Source organism: Pseudophryne corroboree, chromosome 7, assembly GCF_028390025.1.
Source record: "Pseudophryne corroboree isolate aPseCor3 chromosome 7, aPseCor3.hap2, whole genome shotgun sequence".
Classification (NCBI taxonomy): domain Eukaryota; kingdom Metazoa; phylum Chordata; class Amphibia; order Anura; family Myobatrachidae; genus Pseudophryne; species Pseudophryne corroboree.
In genome coordinates, this window is record NC_086450.1 from 508,910,911 (window position 1) to 508,928,857 (window position 17,947).

General features: G+C 49.2%; 1 protein-coding gene across 1 annotated transcript; it reads left to right on the plus strand.

Annotated features, from left to right (window-relative positions):
- The first annotated feature begins 15,331 nt into the window (after positions 1–15,331).
- LOC134945873 (E3 ubiquitin-protein ligase TRIM39-like) lies at positions 15,332–17,908 on the plus strand. The gene has a single exon (XM_063935422.1). It carries the CDS (start codon positions 15,332–15,334, stop codon positions 16,904–16,906), a length of 1,575 nt encoding a protein of 524 aa, XP_063791492.1. The 3' UTR covers positions 16,907–17,908.
- Positions 17,909–17,947: the final 39 nt, after the last annotated feature.

The following is a 17,947-nucleotide window of genomic DNA, read 5'->3' on the forward strand; positions in this document are numbered from 1 at the left end:
TACAGCAGACAGAGAGAGCACCCTTTTTTCATATACAGCAGACAGAGAGAGAGCACCCCTTTCATTTACAGCAGACAGAGCACCCCTTTTTCAGATACAGCACAGAGTGAGCACCCCTCTCAGATACAGCAGACAGAGAAAGCACCCCTTTCAGATACAGTAGACAGAGAGAGCACCCCTTTTTCAGATACAGTAGACAGAGAGAGCACCCCTTTCAGATACAGGTGAGAGCACCCCTTTTCAGATACAGTAGACAGAGATAGCATCCCTTTCAGATACAGCATACACAGAGAGAGCACCCTTATTTTAGAAACAGCAGACAGAGAGAGCACCCCTTTTCAGATACAGCAGACAGAGAGAGAGCACAACTTTTTCAGATACAGCAGAGAGCACCCCATTCAGATACAGCATACAGAGAGAGAGAGCACCCCTTTTCAGATACAGCAGAGAGCACCCTTATCAGATACAGCAGACAGAGAGAGCACCCTTTTTTCAGATACAGCAGAGAGAGAGAGAGAGCACCCCTTTCATTTACAGCAGACAGAGAGCACCCCTTTTTCAGATACAGCAGAGTGAGAACCCTTTCAGATACAGCAGACAGAGAGAGCACCCCTTTCAGATACAGCAGACAGAGAGAGCACCCCTTTCAGATACAGCAGACATAGAGAGCACCCCTCTCAGATACAGCAGAGTGAGAACCTTTTCAGATACAGCAGACAGAGAAAGCACCCCTTTCAGATACAGTAGACAGAGAGAGCACCCCTTTCAGATACAGTAGACAGAGAGAGCACCCCTTTTTCAGATACAGTAGACAGAGAGAGCACCCCTTTCAGATACAGCAGACAGAGCACCCCTTTTTCAGATACAGCAAAGAGAGCACCCCTTTTTCAGATACAGCAGAGAGAGCACCCCTTTTAGATACAGCATACAGAGAGAGAGAGCACCCCTATTTCAGATACAGCAGACACAGAGAGAGCGCCCCTTTTCAGATACAGCAGACAGAGAGCACCCCTTTTCAGATACAGTAGACAGAGAGAGCACCCCTTTCAGATACAGCATACAGAGAGAGAGCACCCCTATTTTAGAAACAGCAGACAGAGAGCACCCCTTTTCAGATACAGCAGACAGAGAGAGCACCCCTTTTTCAGATACAGCAGAGAGCACCCCTTTCAGATACAGCATACAGAGAGAGCACCCCTTTAAGATACAGAGAGAGCACCCCTTTCAGATACAGCAGAGAGAGAAAGCACTCTTTTCAGATACAGCAGACAGACAGAGAGCACCTCTTTTTCAGATACAGCAGAGAGCACCCCTTTCAGATACAGCATACAGAGAGAGAGAGCACCCCTATTTCAGATACAGCAGACAGAGAGAGCACCCCTTTTCAGATACAGCAGACAGACAGAGAGCACCCCTTTTTCAGATACAGCAGACAGAGAGCACCCCTTTTTTCAGATACAGCAGACAGAGAGAGCACCCCTTTCATTTACAGCAGACAGAGAGAGCACCCCTTTCAGATACAGCAGACAGAGACAGCACCCCTTTTAGATACAGCAGACAGAGAGCACCCCTTTTTTCAGATACAGCAGACAGAGAGCACCCCTTTTTTCAGATACAGCAGACAGAGACAGCACCCCTTTTAGATACAGCAGACAGAGAGCACCCCTTTTTTCAGATACAGCAGACAGAGAGAGCACCCCTTTCATTTACAGCAGACAGAGAGAGCACCCCTTTCAGATACAGTAGACAGAGAGCACCCCTTTTTCAGATACAGTAGACAGAGAGAGCACCCGTGTTTCGGATACAGCAGATAGAGAGCACTCCTTTCAGAGACAGCAGAGAGCACTCCTTTCAGATACAGCAGAAAAAGATAGCGCCCCTTTAATTTACAGCAGGCAGAGAGAGCACCCCTTTTTCAGATACAGCAGGCAGAGAGAGCACCCCTTTTTCAGATACAGCAGGCAGAGAGAGCACCCCTTTCAGATACAGCAGAGAGAGAGAGCACCCTTTTCAGATACAGCAGACAGACCGAGAGCACCCCTTTTTCAGATACAGCAGACAGACCGAGAGCACCCCTTTTTCAGATACAGCAGAGAGCACCCCTTTCAGATACAGCATACAGAGGGAGAGCACCCCTATTTCAGATACAGCAGACAGAGAGAGCACCCCTTTTCAGATACAGCAGACAGAGAGAGCACCCCTTTTTCAGATACAGCAGACAGAGAGAGCACCCCTTTCATTTACAGCAGACAGAGAGAGCACCCCTTTCAGATACAGCAGACAGAGAGCACCCCTTTTTCAGATACAGCAGACAGAGACAGCACCCCTTTCAGATACAGCAGACAGAGAGAGCACCCCTTTTTCAGATACAGCTGACAGAGAGCACCCCTTTTTTCAGATACAGCAGACAGAGAGAGCACCCCTTTCATTTACAGCAGACAGAGAGAGCACCCCTTTCAGATACACCAGACAGAGAGCACCCCTTTTTCAAATACAGCAGACAGAGACAGCACCCCTTTCAGATACAGCAGACAGAGAGCACCCCTTTTTCAGATACAGCAGACAGAGACAGCACCCCTTTCAGATACAGCAGACAGAGAGAGCACCCGTGTTTCGGATACAGCAGATAGAGAGCACTCCTTTCAGATACAGCAGAGAGCACTCCTTTCAGATACAGCAGAAAAAGAGAGCGCCCCTTTAATTGACAGCAGGCAGAGAGAGCACCCCTTTTTCAGATACAGCAGGCAGAGAGAGCACCCTTTTTTCAGATACAGCAGGCAGAGAGAGCACCCCTTTCAGATACAGCAGGCAGAGAGAGCACCCCTTTCAGATACAGCAGGCAGAGAGAGCACCCCTTTTTCAGATACAGCAGGCAGAGAGAGCACCCCTTTTTCAGATACAGCAGGCAGAGAGAGCACCCCTTTTTCAGATACAGCAGGCAGAGAGAGCACCCCTTTCAGATACAGCAGGCAGAGAGAGCACCCCTTTCAGATACAGCAGGCAGAGAGAGCACCCCTTTCAGATACAGCAGGCAGAGAAAGCACCCCTTTTTCAGATACAGCAGGCAGAGAGAGCACCCCTTTCAGATACAGCAGGCAGAGAGAGCACCCCTTTTTCAGATACAGCAGGCAGAGAGAGCACCCCTTTCAGATACATCAGAAAAAGAGAGCGCCCTTTAATTTACAGCAGGCAGATAGAGCACCCCTTTTTCAGATACAGCAGGCAGACAGAGCACCCCTTTTTCAGATACAGCAGGCCGAGAGAGCTCCCCTTTTTCAGATACAGCAGGCAGAGAGAGCACCCCTTTCAGATACAGCAGGCAGAGAGAGCACCCCTTTCAGATACAGCAGGCAGAGAGAGCACCCCTTTCAGATACAGCAGGCAGAGAGAGCACCCCTTTTTCAGATACAGCAGGCAGAGAGAGCACCCCTTTTTCAGATACAGCAGGCAGAGAGAGCACCCCTTTCAGATACAGCAGGCAGAGAGAGCACCCCTTTCAGATACAGCAGGCAGAGAGAGCACCCCTTTCAGATACAGGTGAGAGCACCCCTTTTAGATACAGCAGATAGCCTGGAGAAGTGATAAAGCAGTGATACGTGCACGGTGATAACGCACCAGCCAATCAGCTGCAATATATAAGTTGACAGTTATAAACTGATTGGCTGGTGCGTTATCACCTTGCACTTATCACTGCTTTATCACTTCTCCAGGCTTAATACATCTGCCCCAGAGCACCTGCCCAACACCATGGCAGACACAGTACTGAGATGGACATGTCCGTCCAGGACTCTCTCCACAGCCGGAGTCAAGATGGCGCCGATGCACGAGACTTATATAGAGTGCAATACCCAGGAGAATCCGACAGTGGGAAGATGATGTTCGGTCCTGCGTTGGGATCTGAGTAAGGTGAGACGTCCTGTGCTCTACTTGGATCGCAATGTTCTGGGGGGGGGGGGGGGGGGGGAGAGATCAGTTCCTGGGGAACCGAACTCACTCATCCCTAGTTATAATAGTAGTGCGAACATAACATCTCATAATATAATACTTTAGAGATATTGGGGGTCATTCCGAGTTGATCGCTAGCTGCCGTTGTTCACAGCACAGCGATCAGGCCAAAAATCGTCATTTCTGCGCATGCGTATGCACCGCAATGCGCACGTGCGACGTACGGGTACAAAGTCCTTTGTGGTTTTGCACAGGTTCTAGCGAAGCTTTCAGTCGCACGGCACAACGCAAGAAGATTGACAGGAAGGGGGCATTTCTGGGTGTCAACTGACCGTTTTCAAGGAGTGTTTGGAAAAATGCAGGCATGCCGGGGAAAACGCTGGCGTGGCTCGGCGAACGCTGGGCGGGTGTGTGATGTCAAAAGCCGTCCCTCCAACGTTAGAATCAATGCACACGAAGAGTAACTACAGGGCTGGTCTTGTTTTGCACAAAATGATTTTGCAGGCGCTCTGCTGCACAAGCGTTCGTACTTCTGCAAAGTGAAAATACACTCCCCAGTGGGCGGCGACAATGCGTTTGCACGGCTGCTAAAAACTGCTAGCGAGCGATCAACTCGGAATGACCCCCATTGTGGATATACATCCATTCCGTTGCTGCAATCCTGGTATTTGTTAGTAGTGAAATATACAGGAGCTTGGGCCCTCATTCCGAGTTGATCGCTCGCTAGCTGCTATTAGCAGCAGTGCAAACGCTAAGCCGCCGCCCTCTGGGAGTGTATCTTAGCTTAGCAGAAGTGTGACCGAAAGGATCGCAGCTCTGCTACAAAAAAGATTGTGAAGTTTCTGAGTAGCTGGAGACTTGCTCCTAGCTAGCGATCACTTCAGTCAGTTTAGTTCCTGTTTTGACGTCACAAACACGCCCTGCGTTCGGCTAGCCACTCCCCCGTTTTACCAGGCACGCCTGCGTTTGTATCTGACACGTCTGCGTTTTTCAGCACACTCCCGGAAAACGGTCAATTACCACCCAGAAACGCCCCATTCCTGTCAATCACTCACCGATCAGCAGTGCGACTGAAAAGCGTCGCTAGACCTTGTGTGAAATTGTATCGGCTTTTGTGAAAGTACGTAGCGCGTGCGCACTGCGCACCATATACATGCGCAGAAGTGCCAATTTTTTGCCTGATCGCTGCGCTGCGAACAACGGCAGATAGCGATCAACTCGGAATGACCCCCTTGGTGAGAAAAGTAGCCCCGAGCAGGATGCACTAATATGAGACGGCTCACTCATAAACTTTAATACAGTATAAGAAGTTAGGTAGCGCTAAATTTTGTGCAGGACCTGCTCACTTCAATTTTGGAAGCAATTCTAGACCTTTAATATCTCTGTAGCAATAACACCAAGTTTAATTGAGACAGCTCATAACGTTTAGGAAATAAACTGATGCGGGTCTGGTATATATATATATATATATATATATGAAATGACAGATGAAGTAAGTGATACAACTGTTGCTGAGTGATATAACATCATGGGAAAGGGTTACAATAATAAGTAGCTATAACTGCAGAGTGCAGCCTATGGGGGAGATTCAAATGTTTGAAAAGTCAGTTGGGCGTCTGTATTTTCCTATCTAATACACAGGAAAAAATAGACTGCCAACTGACTTTTCAAACATTTGAATCTCCCTCTATGACTGAAATCCCCCATTAGTCTGTAACAAATGGAGACTGTTGAAGAAACGTAATAGTATCCAATTACAATTGCAGAGCGCAATTCATGAATTATTACCTGTAGAGCAGGGGTCTTCTTCCTCTAATGGGCCTTACACATTGGCCAATCCGCCGCCGAGCTGCCCGACGGCGGATACGACCGACGGGCGACCCGGCGGTGGGGGGGGGGGGGGGGGCAGTGACGGGGGGAGTGAAGTTACTTCACTCCCCCCGTCACACGGCTCCATAGAACTGCAGGCAAATATGGACGAGATCGTCCATATTGGCCTGCATGCACAGCCGACGGGAGACCAGCGATGAACGAGCGCAGGGCCGCGCATCGTTCATCGCTGGAGCCTCCACACTGCACGATATGAACGTTGGCCCTCATTCCGAGTTGTTCGCTCGGTAAAAATCTTCGCCTGGCAGCGATTTTCCGCTTAGTGCGCATGCGCAATGTTCGCACTGCGACTGCGCCAAGTAAATTTGCTATGCACTTAGTAATTTTACTCACGGCTTTTTCATCGTTCTGGTGATCGTAATGTGATTGACAGGAAATGGGTGTTACTGGGCGGAAACAGGCCGTTTTATGGGCGTGTGGGAAAAAACGCTACCGTTTCCGGAAAAAACGCAGGAGTGGCCAGAGAAACGGGGGAGTGTCTGGGCGAACGCTGGGTGTGTTTGTGACGTCAAACCAGGAACGACAAGCACTGAACTGATCGCAGATGCCGAGTAAGTCTGAAGCTACTCAGAAACTGCTACGAGGTGTGTAATCGCAATATTGCGAATACATCGTTCGCAATTTTAAGATGCTAAGATTCACTCCCAGTAGGCGGCGGCTTAGCATGAGCAAATCTGCTAAAATCCGCTTGCGAGCGAACAACTCGGAATGACCTCCGTTATCTCATTCATTAATGGACGAGATCGTTCATATCGTGCAGTGATGTCGGCCAGTGTGTATTAGACAGTGTGGGCCGTATTAAATAATTCAATGAAGCCCGAGGGCCACCAAGCTATACTGCAGTATTTAGACTTATAAACTATTTAAAAATTATAATTTAAGATTGTATGGGGCCTATTTATTAACATTGTTTTTACTAAAATAATGTGAAAAAGGGTGTTTTCTGTTTTTTTCTGTTTTCACACCCTATTCACATTATTTTAGCATCACCTGAATGTATTAGAGGGCATTTGGAGCAGTTTTCATGAAACTGCTCCAAATGCTCCAGGTGCTGCAAAGCGGCAGCGCACTTTACAGCACCAGGGGTCACAGCGCAGAAGAAGGACCCGGCGCCCAGCAGCGCTCACCGAAGCAGCGGACACCGGCTCCTGGGACTGGTAAGTATGAATCCAGGGGGAAGGGGAGGGTGCTATATCCGGTGCAGGGGTAGTCACAATAGGGGGGGGGGGGGGGGACCCGGCAGCGGCAGTTGCAACGGGCGGCGGCGCATACGTAGTAGGCCATCGGGGTATTTTTTACGAAAAATACCGCGATGATGCTGCAAAGAGAAATCGCAGGGACAGGACTTGCCCGCAAGCTTTGTCCCTGCTTGCCACAATTGATACATCCATGCGATGCACTCAATTATCGCAGTGCAAGTTTAGTCGAGTTTATCACCTGTCATCGCGGATGGTGATAAATAGACCTCTATGTCTGCTCTACTGCAATACAATATTTCCACGTGCCCCACCTCACCACATTGGAGACCAGACCCCCCCCCCTCTCCCACCCCCACCCCCGCTGTCCATGACAACAGAAGCACCCCGCTTACTGTAACCATATTCTGTCCACCTTATCTGGCTTTCAGCCTGTGCCTAACGTCAAAGACAGGTGCTCAGTGCCTCAGCCACAGTGCTGAGAAGGGGAAGGGAGGAGGAAGGGTTGGTTCTAAATCGGAGTGGGGTAAGGGACCTTTGACGTCACCAGGGGGTGGAGCCACGTCACCAGGGGGAGGAGCCACACCCGAACAGGGTACCCAAAAAGTACGCTCGCCACCGGGTTACTAAAGGTAATAGTTGGTGGCGTGGATAGTAGAACTATCCAGCTGGCCTAGCTACCCCCCCTGGTGACATGGCTCCTCCCCCTGATGTCATAGGTCCCTTAGGCCACTTGGATCTAGCATCTACCGAGGAGGAAGGGGTGGCAATGGAAGACGAGAAGGGAATGGAAGAAAGTAGAGGGGAGGAGTCTGATCCTTGCCATGGTATTGGTAAACAGAAAAACAGTAGCTGGAGGAGTATAGGGGAGGGGACAATCTTCTATGAATATGAATTACATTAGAACAAATTAAAACGTTTTTAATTAATATCAAAACCTAAAAACAGATTACAGTATGTACAAAAAAACCCAGTTCATAAATATATATTGCCTCTGAAGTAAGCAATATATATCAATGAATAAATTGTATTCATTAAAAACAATTCACGTGAGTCAAATAAGTAGCGGTAACAGTTCTATCAGCTTTGTATTGCACTGCCTACCTTCTGCTTATAAAGCAGTGTGCTTACAGTGTGAGGGAGATGGTGTGCTGCGTTGTCATACAGATGCTCCCCGTCTGCACCAATTGTGAGCTCCAGAGGAGTTGTGTTAGAGCGCTATGGGCAAGCGGGAGCGCCGCAATGTAATACAGGTGCTCTCAAACAGTCACCACTCTTTGCACAGGGGTATAGTGTTAGGGATGGACATCGTATTGCGATGGTTAGCAGCCAACAATGGCCCTCATTCCGAGTTGATTGCTCACTAGCTGCTTTTAGCAGCATTGCACACGCTAGGCCGCCGCCCTCTGGGAGTGTATCTTAGCTTAGCAGAACTGCGCGTAAAAATTCTCATGCAGTTTCTGAGCAGCTCCAGACCTACTCCTACCTTGCGATCACTTCAGTCAGTTTAGTTCCTGCTTTGACGTCACAAACACGCCCTGCGTTCGGCCAGCCACTCCCCCATGTCCCCAGAAAACGCCTTAATTTTTACCTGGCACGCCTGCGTTTTTTAGCACACTCCCGGAAAACGCTCAGTTACCACCCAGAAACACCCACTTCCCGTCAATCACTCACCGATCAATAGAGCGACAGAAAAGCGTCGCTCGACCTTGTGTAAAACTACATAGTTCTGTGTAAAAGTACTTCGCGCGTGCGTACTGCGCATGCATGTACTGTGCGTACGCATGCGCAGAAGTGCCGCTTTTTCAACTAATCGCCGCGCTGCGAATGAAAGCAGCTAGCGATCAACTCGGAATGAGGGCCCATGTTTTTGTTGTGATGTTAGTGTTTTTACCATTTGATGGCGGCATTCCGATGTTTTCCACCATCGAATAAATAATAATTTGATGGTGTTCCAATGGTTAACTTACTTAAACACTGAAAGCTGCGCTTTCAGCTGCTCCTATATTGCTGCTGTTCCCTGCATCGGGGGAACATCTTGGTGACCCATTGCAGGTTTTCTCTGTGCCTCCGAGGTGACCCGCTCGGCCCCTCCCCTCTCCCAACAGAGCAGATTGCTTGCTGTGATTGGCTCTCTGACACTGTGAGAACCAATCAGAGCACAGCTCTTGCCACTGCAGCATCAGAGATGAGGAGCCTGACTGTATCACTCTGACTGTGTCTCTCTCCTCCATGTCTGCGGCACCATTCAGATAACTGGCGGCCGTGCCACGCAGGTTAGTGGAGCTGTGGCTGTGTCCAGTGCTGCAGCTGCTCCACCTCCTCTTGTAATAGCCTGCCTCTGGTCTGTCTCAGTACCACCTCTAGCCCGCCCCCATTAAGCAACGGTGCGGCAAACATCGTGATGGATTTACCATTGAATGCTTTTAATGTGATAGTTAACTACCATCATATCGGAACATTCGATGGCGGAAACCCATCCACCATTCGATGATGGGTTTCCGATGTCCATCCCTATATAGTGTGCAGCGCACCACTTACCACTCCATTCACAGCTTTCGCCGGTGGGCAGGCCCAGCGCTAGCCGCTCAGCAAAGGGATGTAGTGCAGGGAGGCGCCAGGCTGGAGAGGCGTTCTACACAGGACCAGGATGCAGCCTGCTACACAGGAGGATGAGTTGTTACATCTCTGGCCTGCCAGACTTCTTTAGGTAAGTGTGTGTGTGTGTGACTGTGTGGCATAATGTGTGTAAGTATCACTGGTACAGGGGGGTGTTACACGTGTAAGCACCACTGCTACAGGGGCAATTACTTGTGTAAGGGGGCGTTACGTGTGTAAGCGTCACTGATACAGGGGGCGTTACGTGTGTAAGCGTCACTGATACAGGGGGAGTCTTGTATAAGCATCACTACTACAGAGTTCATTGTGTGTATAAGTGGCACTACTACAGGGTTCATTGTGTGTATAAGTGGCACTACTACAGGGTTCATTGTGTGTATAAGTGGAACTACTACAGGGAGCATTATGTGTATAAGCGTCACTGCTACAGGGGGCATTATGTGTATAAGTGTCACTGCTACAGGGGGCATTATGTGTATAAGTGTCACTGCTACAGGGGGCATTATGTGTATAAGCATCACTACTACAGGGTTCATTGTGTGTATAAGTGGCACTACTACAGGGTTCATTGTGTGAATAAGTGGCACTACTACAGGGTTCATTGTGTGTATAAGTGGAACTACTACAGGGTTCATTGTGTGTATAAGCATCACTACTACAGGGTTCATTGTGTGTATAAGTGGAACTACTACAGGGAGCATTATGTGTATAAGCGTCACTGCTACAGGGGGCATTATGTGTATAAGTGTCACTGCTACAGGGGGCATTATGTGTATAAGCGTCACTGCTACAGGGGGCATTATGTGTATAAGCGTCACTGCTACAGGGGGCATTATGTGTATAAGCGTCACTGCTACAGGGGGCATTATGTGTATAAGTGTCACTGCTACAGGGGGCATTATGTGTATAAGCATCACTACTACAGGGTTCATTGTGTGTATAAGTGGCACTACTACAGGGTTCATTGTGTGTATAAGTGGAACTACTACAGGGTTTATTGTGTGTATAAGCATCACTACTACAGGGTTCATTGTGTGTATAAGTGGCACTACTACAGGGTTCATTGTGTGTATAAGTGGAACTACTACAGGGAGCATTATGTGTATAAGCGTCACTGCTACAGGGGGCATTATGTGTATAAGTGTCACTGCTACAGGGGGCATTATGTGTATAAGCGTCACTGCTACAGGGGGCATTATGTGTATAAGCGTCACTGCTACAGGGGGCATTATGTGTATAAGCGTCACTGCTACAGGGGGCATTATGTGTATAAGCGTCACTGCTATAGGGGGCATTATGTGTATAAGCATCACTGCTACAGGGGGCATTATGTGTATAAGCATCACTGCTACAGGGAGCATTATGGCCCTCATTCCGAGTTGTTCGCTCGTTCTTTTTCCTCGCATCGGTGCGATAATTCACAAACTGCGCATGCGCAATGTTCGCAGTGCGCCTGCGCCAAGTAAATTAGCACAACAGTTAGGTATTTTACTCACGGCTTAACGAAGAAATTTCTTCGTTCTGATGATCGGAGTGTGATTGACAGGAAGTGGGTGTTTCTGGGCGGAAACTGGCCGCTTTATGGGTGTGTGCGGAAAAACGCTGCCGTTTCTGGGAAAAACGCGGGAGTGTCTGAAGAAACGGGGGAGTGTCTGGGCGAACGCTGGGTGTGTTTGTGACGTCAAACCAGGAACGAAACTGACTGAACTGATCGCACTGGCAGAGTAAGTCTCGAGCTACTCAGAAACTGCAAAGAAATTTCTATTCGCAATTCTGCTAATCTTTCGTTCGCAATTCTGCAAAGCTAAGATTCACTCCCAGTAGGCGGCGGCTTAGCGTGTGCAAAGCTGCTAAAAGCAGCTAGCGAGCGAACAACTCGGAATGAGGGCCTATGTGCGCTGTCCCTTTGTAAAGAATGGGAGGGCGCAAATTTATAGTTTGCAGGGGTACGCCAAACACCCTAGCACCGCGAGTAACCCTTCGTAGTCTGAGGGGTCTGGTGGTGCCACTTGTGTGGGGCAGTGTCCGACTTTTCGACCGGCCAGTTGTGCTGGTCTTTATATGCAACATAAAGATAGCTGGCCGCTGGACAATGCTTCCTGCATCATGTGTGCTGGAGTGACTTCTGAGCTGGCCGGCCCACTCCACACTGTCCCCAGCCCTGTGAGAGAGCCGATGAGGCGGGCCAGCGGGAAGCTTCTCAAGTTCCCGCTGGGCCAAACCGCCTCTGCCACAGAGTCGCCAGAGCCCACTGCAGAAGGCCACCTGAATCACACGACTATCGGACGGTATCCGCCCAGTTGGTCGACCATGTTATGGTCGACAGTCATTAGGTCGACCACTATTGGTCGACATTGACATGGTCGACATGGACACGTGGTCGACACATGAAAATGGTCGACACGTGAGAGGTCGACAGATGAAAAGGTCGACATGAGTTTTTTAACTTTTTTTTCTTTTGGGGAACTTTTCCATACTTTACGATCCACGTGGACTACGATTGAAACGGTAATCTGTGCCGAGCGAAGCGGTAGCGGAGCGAAGGCACCATGCCCGAAGCATGGCGAGCGAAGCGAGCCATGCGAGGGGACGCGGTGCACTAATTGGGGTTCCCAGTCACTTTACGCAAAAAACGACACCAAAAAAAGTTAAAAAACTCACGTCGACCTTTTCACGTGTGTAGACCATTTTCATGTGTCGACCATGTGTCCATGTCGACCATGTCAATGTCGACCAATAGTGGTCGACCTAATGACTGTCGACCATAACATGGTCGACCATTCATACCGGAACCCTATCGGACAGGCAGCGCCATGGTCTGAGAGGTCCACAGGGGTGCGGGTAAGACCTGGAGCTGCACCAGGTGGGGGAGCCATTAGCTGAGCTTTACCAATGGGGCAGATGCACAGGGGCTGGTCGGGCAGGAGACTGCGGGGAGAATAGTGAGAGCCAGTATAGCCAAGACTCCTCTGTCAGTCATCCAATCAGCATAGTCAGGGAGCAGTTTTTTACGCTCCCTCCTGGATCCGTCTCTGTAATTATCAGCTATCACTTCTACCTGAGTGTGTGTGTGTGTGTGGGGGGGGGGGGGGGGGGGGGTGCCTTGATGTGAGCTCATGGCACAGCCTGTCAATGAGGCAGATGTACAGCTGCCTCAACTCCTGTGTTATTTTCAATGGGCTTTTCCTGCCCGCGGCCGCGGCCCTGCCCCCCACTTCATATAGTTTATAACTGTGCCTCCCGCTGCTTCCCATCCAGACTTAGCTAGGTTTTCACTGAAAAATTTATAGAATAATACCAAAAAAGTCCGTATAACACAGGAGATGTAGTTATGAGACCGGTGGTCAGGAGATCACCGGTCACGTTACCGACGGCTACATCCCGCACCCTTTAAGTCCCGACAGTCAACATGCTGACTAGCAGGGACTATTGCGCTTGCCACCGAGCCTGCAGCGTGGCGAGTGCAGCTTGTTGCCCCCCCCCCACTGCATTCCACTGCCGGGATCCCCAACGGCGGTAACGCTTACCCAACCCTAACGCAGAGTCTGTGTTAAAAGCATCTTCTTTGTATTATTCTAATCCTCAGAATATGACAGGTGAGGCTCTGCCTCCCCTGACTGTACGTCCCTGGTCTACACACTCATAACATAGAGTATAAATTATATGGTTGTATGGTGCACCTGCACTCTTGTCCCAGCAAGGTAGCACATCCCACTATAAGATGCTACGGCGTGCAGTCCAGGCCCTCTCCCACCCTGGTTACTGGACAGCTTGCCTGTGACAGCTGGAAGGCTTTAATGTCAGGATTGGAGCCATAAAGTGGACTGTTCTGCGAATTGGAGAAACATTCAATATGGCGTCCGCCGCTGTCGCTGTAGCAGGACTGATAATATGCAAATGCTAATGTCAGCCTTCCCCCCAGAGTACAACGGGGAGTACGAGCACAGAGGCAGTGCCGGTTCAAGGGCGCAGAGCGCCCCGGGCAGGAAAGGGGCGTGGCCTAATACAGGGGGCGTGGTGAGTCACGCCCCCTGTACATTGAAAGCGCCGCTTGAATGCTGAGCGGTGCGCGATGACGTCATCGCGCACCGCACAGCAAAAGGTCCTCTCCACGAAGAGAAACTAGACGCTATGCGTCTAGTTCCCTTCTTGGAGAGGACCTTTGCTGTGCGGTGCGCGATGACGTCATCGCGCACCGCTCAGCAGTTACTCTCCACGAAGGGAAACTAGACGCATAGCGTCTAGTTCCCTTCACAGGAGGCGCCGAGGACGGGGACGGCAGCGGGCAGCGGAGGCGGACGGGGGACACAGCGGGCAGCAGTGGCGGATCTTGCCACGGTGCGGCGCCCTCCGGATGGCGCCAGCGCCCTCCGGAAGGCGGCGCCCCGGGCAAAAGTCCTGCTTGCCCGTGGCAAGAACCGCCACTGCACAGAGACACCCATTTTTAGAGTCCGTTGTCGATGCAACTGGGTCAGTGGCTCTGAACGCTCTTAACGCTTGCTCCGCCATTGCCGCACCATCTACACTTACGACACCCTGTGGGTTGCTCAGTGTAGGGAAATCCATAGACCATCGATGTAAAAACAGTTCAATAAAAACATTGATGGTCTATGGGTGATGTTGAGTACTTTTACTATTGATGATGGAGAACCAGTTGGATCCCCGCCATCGATGGTAGCCGCGGTCCCAATGTTTAAAAAAAAAAAAATCTATATTTTTATTTTGCAGTTTACAGTGCTGCTGTTGCTGCTCGGGGCTGTGAGGCTGCCAGCCAGCAGCCCTGCGCAGCGCCCCTCTCTTACTGCCGGGAATGGGATGGCCTGCATCCATGACAGTCTGTGCTGTCAATCACAACTCAGCCCCACCCCCAGCTCTTACCCAGAGCATACTTGCCTACTTTCCCGGATCCAGCAGGAGACACCCCAATTTTCGGGTATCCCCTGCAGCCCATGGAAGAATGGGCTCCCCTTCTGCATCCCATCCACTGGGTGTCCTCGAAAAGGGGGCAGGGCTTAGTGACGTGTCTCTATGGAAATGCACCATTTTGGCCCCACCCCAATGCAAATTTGAGCCAATCGCAGCAAGAAAATCATGGGTGGGGCCTAATGACCTAACTAACTAAAGTGGTCACTGAGTATGTCACATATCTATTCTCTCCCCACACAGACACAGCCATTCCCAAGAGGGGAGATACTGCACGGCACTTCAGGGGGCAGGACCAGACTTCACGTCAGTAGGCACCGCACCCGGCTCGGCAGAATCCTGCGATTTGCAGGTCAGTTCCGAAGGGGTGGAGCTAAAATAACACAGTTAGCATAATTTTAGTCCTGCCCTCTCCCAACGGACTGGCGATTCCCTATTTTATCTCACCATCCTGCCCACTTCTCTGGGAAGTGTCCGGGATGTGGGAAATGTGGCTACTCTTCCAGGGCTGCAGTGGACTGTCTGAAAAATCGTGAGTCTCCTGCAACTTCCGGGAGAGTAGGTAAGGATGTTGCATTGCAGTGTGGTCACCCTTCTGTCTGAATAATACTAATTAATGCTGCTTGGTGCACATTTTGAGGATTGTCTATCATTTTGTCAAGTATGTCACATATCTGTGGACGTTACTGCTTAGCCCCTCCCTCTGCACTGATCTGTATTGTAAGAAAGTTTAGTTTCATTTCTTCCTGTTCCCTAGAATGGCGTCTGCAATGCTGGGAGCTGAGCTGAGCTGCTCCATCTGCCTGAGCACTTACACAGACCCTGTATCCCTGAGATGTGGACACATCTTCTGCCAGGACTGTATTGTGAGGGTGCTGGATACACAGGAGGGGGATGGGGGCTATTCCTGTCCGGAATGCAGGGCTGAGTATCAGGAGCGCCCGGCACTGGAGAAGAACAGGAAGCTGAGTAACATTGTGGAATGTTTCCTATGTAGTCACCCAGAGCCGGAGGAGACCCAGATCTTCTGTACTTACTGTGACTCTCCTGTGCCGGCTACTAAAACATGTCTGCAGTGTGATGCTTCATTTTGTGATAAACACTTGAGCAAACACAGTAAATCCGCTGAACATGTTTTAACTGAACCCACTGTTTCCCTTGAGCACAGAAAATGCTTCATACACAAGGAGATTGTAAAGTATTACTGCTGTGAGGACTCAGCGCCAATCTGCATATCCTGCTGGGTGACTGGAGACCACCGGGGTCACCATGTGGAGCTTCTGAATGTGGCCTCTGAAAAGAAAAAAGAGACACTGAGAAATGTTACGGAGACCCTGAAGTCTGAGAGAGAAGAGACTGAGAGGAGAGTGCAGCGTCTGCAGGATCACAGGAGAGAGGAGAAGGAGAAAGCCGCCGGTGTCACTGAGAGAGTCACTGATCTGTTTAGAGACATCAGGGAGAAGTTAGACACCCTGGAGAGGGGGGTCCTGGGTGAGATCTCCAGACAGGAAGAGCAGATGTCACTCTCAGTCTCTGATCTGATCACACAGCTGGAGAAACAGAAGGACGAGCTGTCCAGGAAGATTAGTAGCATTGAGGAGATGTGTAACATCACTGATCCATTAACTGTCCTGAAGGAAGAACCAGAGAGTGATGTCATCAGTCAGAGGAGCTGTGATGTCACCAGTGATGTAAGAGATACTGGATGTCTGGATGAGGCAATAATCTCACTGATGTTACACAGGGGACTTTTACACTTGGTTGATAATCTGATTCATCTAAAATCAGAGAAACAGCTCTCTGTGCAGAAAGCAGACATATTACTGGATAGAAAGACAGCCAATAATTACATTATTATATCAGGGGATCGCAGATCTGCTTCTGTTACCGATGTATATAAGCAGAGACCAGATGGACCAGAGAGGTTTCTCTCCCAGCAGGTGTTAAGCTCCTGTAGCTTCTCATCTGGGAGACATTACTGGGAAGTGGATGTGAGTGCAGCAGATTGCTGGCTGATCGGGGTGGCCGGTCACAGTATAGAGAGAAAGATATGTGGTAATGAATCATTCATTGGTTGTAATGACAAATCATGGGGTCTGGAGCGTAATTATTACCTTGAAGCAAAACATAACAATGTAGAGAAAGACATAGAAGAAATAGATCCAGATTCTGTGCAGACAGTGGGGATATACCTGGACTATGAGGCCGGGCGTCTGTCCTTCTATCAGCTGTGTGACCCCATCAGACACTTACACACCTTCTCCGCCACCTTCACTGAGCCCCTATTTGCTGCCTTCTATGTGTATGAAGATACCAACATCAAATTAGAGTAAATAGGAGATTATTTGGAAGACAATATAACATATGTAAAACTCACTGTGGAAAATGAATGACTTAATATTATATTACTTAGGTTTTTCTTTGGATTTTTTTTTCCCACTAATAATCAAGAACAGACCAAATACCATTGTAAAGGCGAGAGCTACTGTATTTGTTGTATAATTATCGTGTGTTTATCAAACAGTAACTCCTATCCAGAACTTTGGGGTAAACTAAGTTATAATAACATATAAAGTTCTGTATAACGTGGGTGCAGAGTTCCCCTGATCAGCAGACTCCAGCGGTCAGTGATCCGGTGCTGGTCTGTTACCTGCTACTAGGGAGGGTCTATGCCAGGCAGACAGTGCTGGTGGTGATGCCGCCCTCTGTAGGGCGCCTCGTTCATTAGGGTCCCAGGAGAGGGTCATAAACATCATCTTCATCTGTGTTTAGGACAGGCCTCCACTGTAGCAGAGAACAGAGCTGAAGTTACCATTGGAGGCTACAGCATACCTCCCAAGTGTCCCGATTTTCGCAGGACAGTTCGGTTTTTCAACAATATACATTAAGATGCATTTTCACTGTCCATCGACCATCGATGGTTCCAAATTATCGATGGTTTATGGCTGATGGCAAATACTTTTGCCATTGATGGGGGACAACCAGATGGTTTCCCACCATGGATGGTACAGAGCCACCCGAAGGTTCTTTTTTTTTTTCTTTCTTCAAGGTGATTGGACACAGAGCATAACTCAACCCCCTGACACCTATGAAGTCCTGTTCCCAGGTTCTAATTAGCCCACGGGCCGGTAAGTGAAAGAATAGGTATAACCATTGATAGAGTTAATTCTAAAATTCTAAATAATAATTTATGCTAACCTGCAGAGCTGAAAATGAGCAGAACCTGTACGCAAATACAGTATTTTAACATATTTCTATGTATTCTCCCCAAGAGACTTCTATGTGTCCATTGTTTTGCAGTAACAAGATAATATAATTTTACTGTTACAAAGTCACCATCTGTGTTCTCATAGAAGAGTGAACAATTGGTCTTT

Coding starts and splice junctions, on each gene's coding strand:
- LOC134945873 (XM_063935422.1), top strand. CDS start 15,332: ATGGCGTCTGCAATGCTGGGAGCTGAGCTGAGCTGCTCCATCTGCCTG.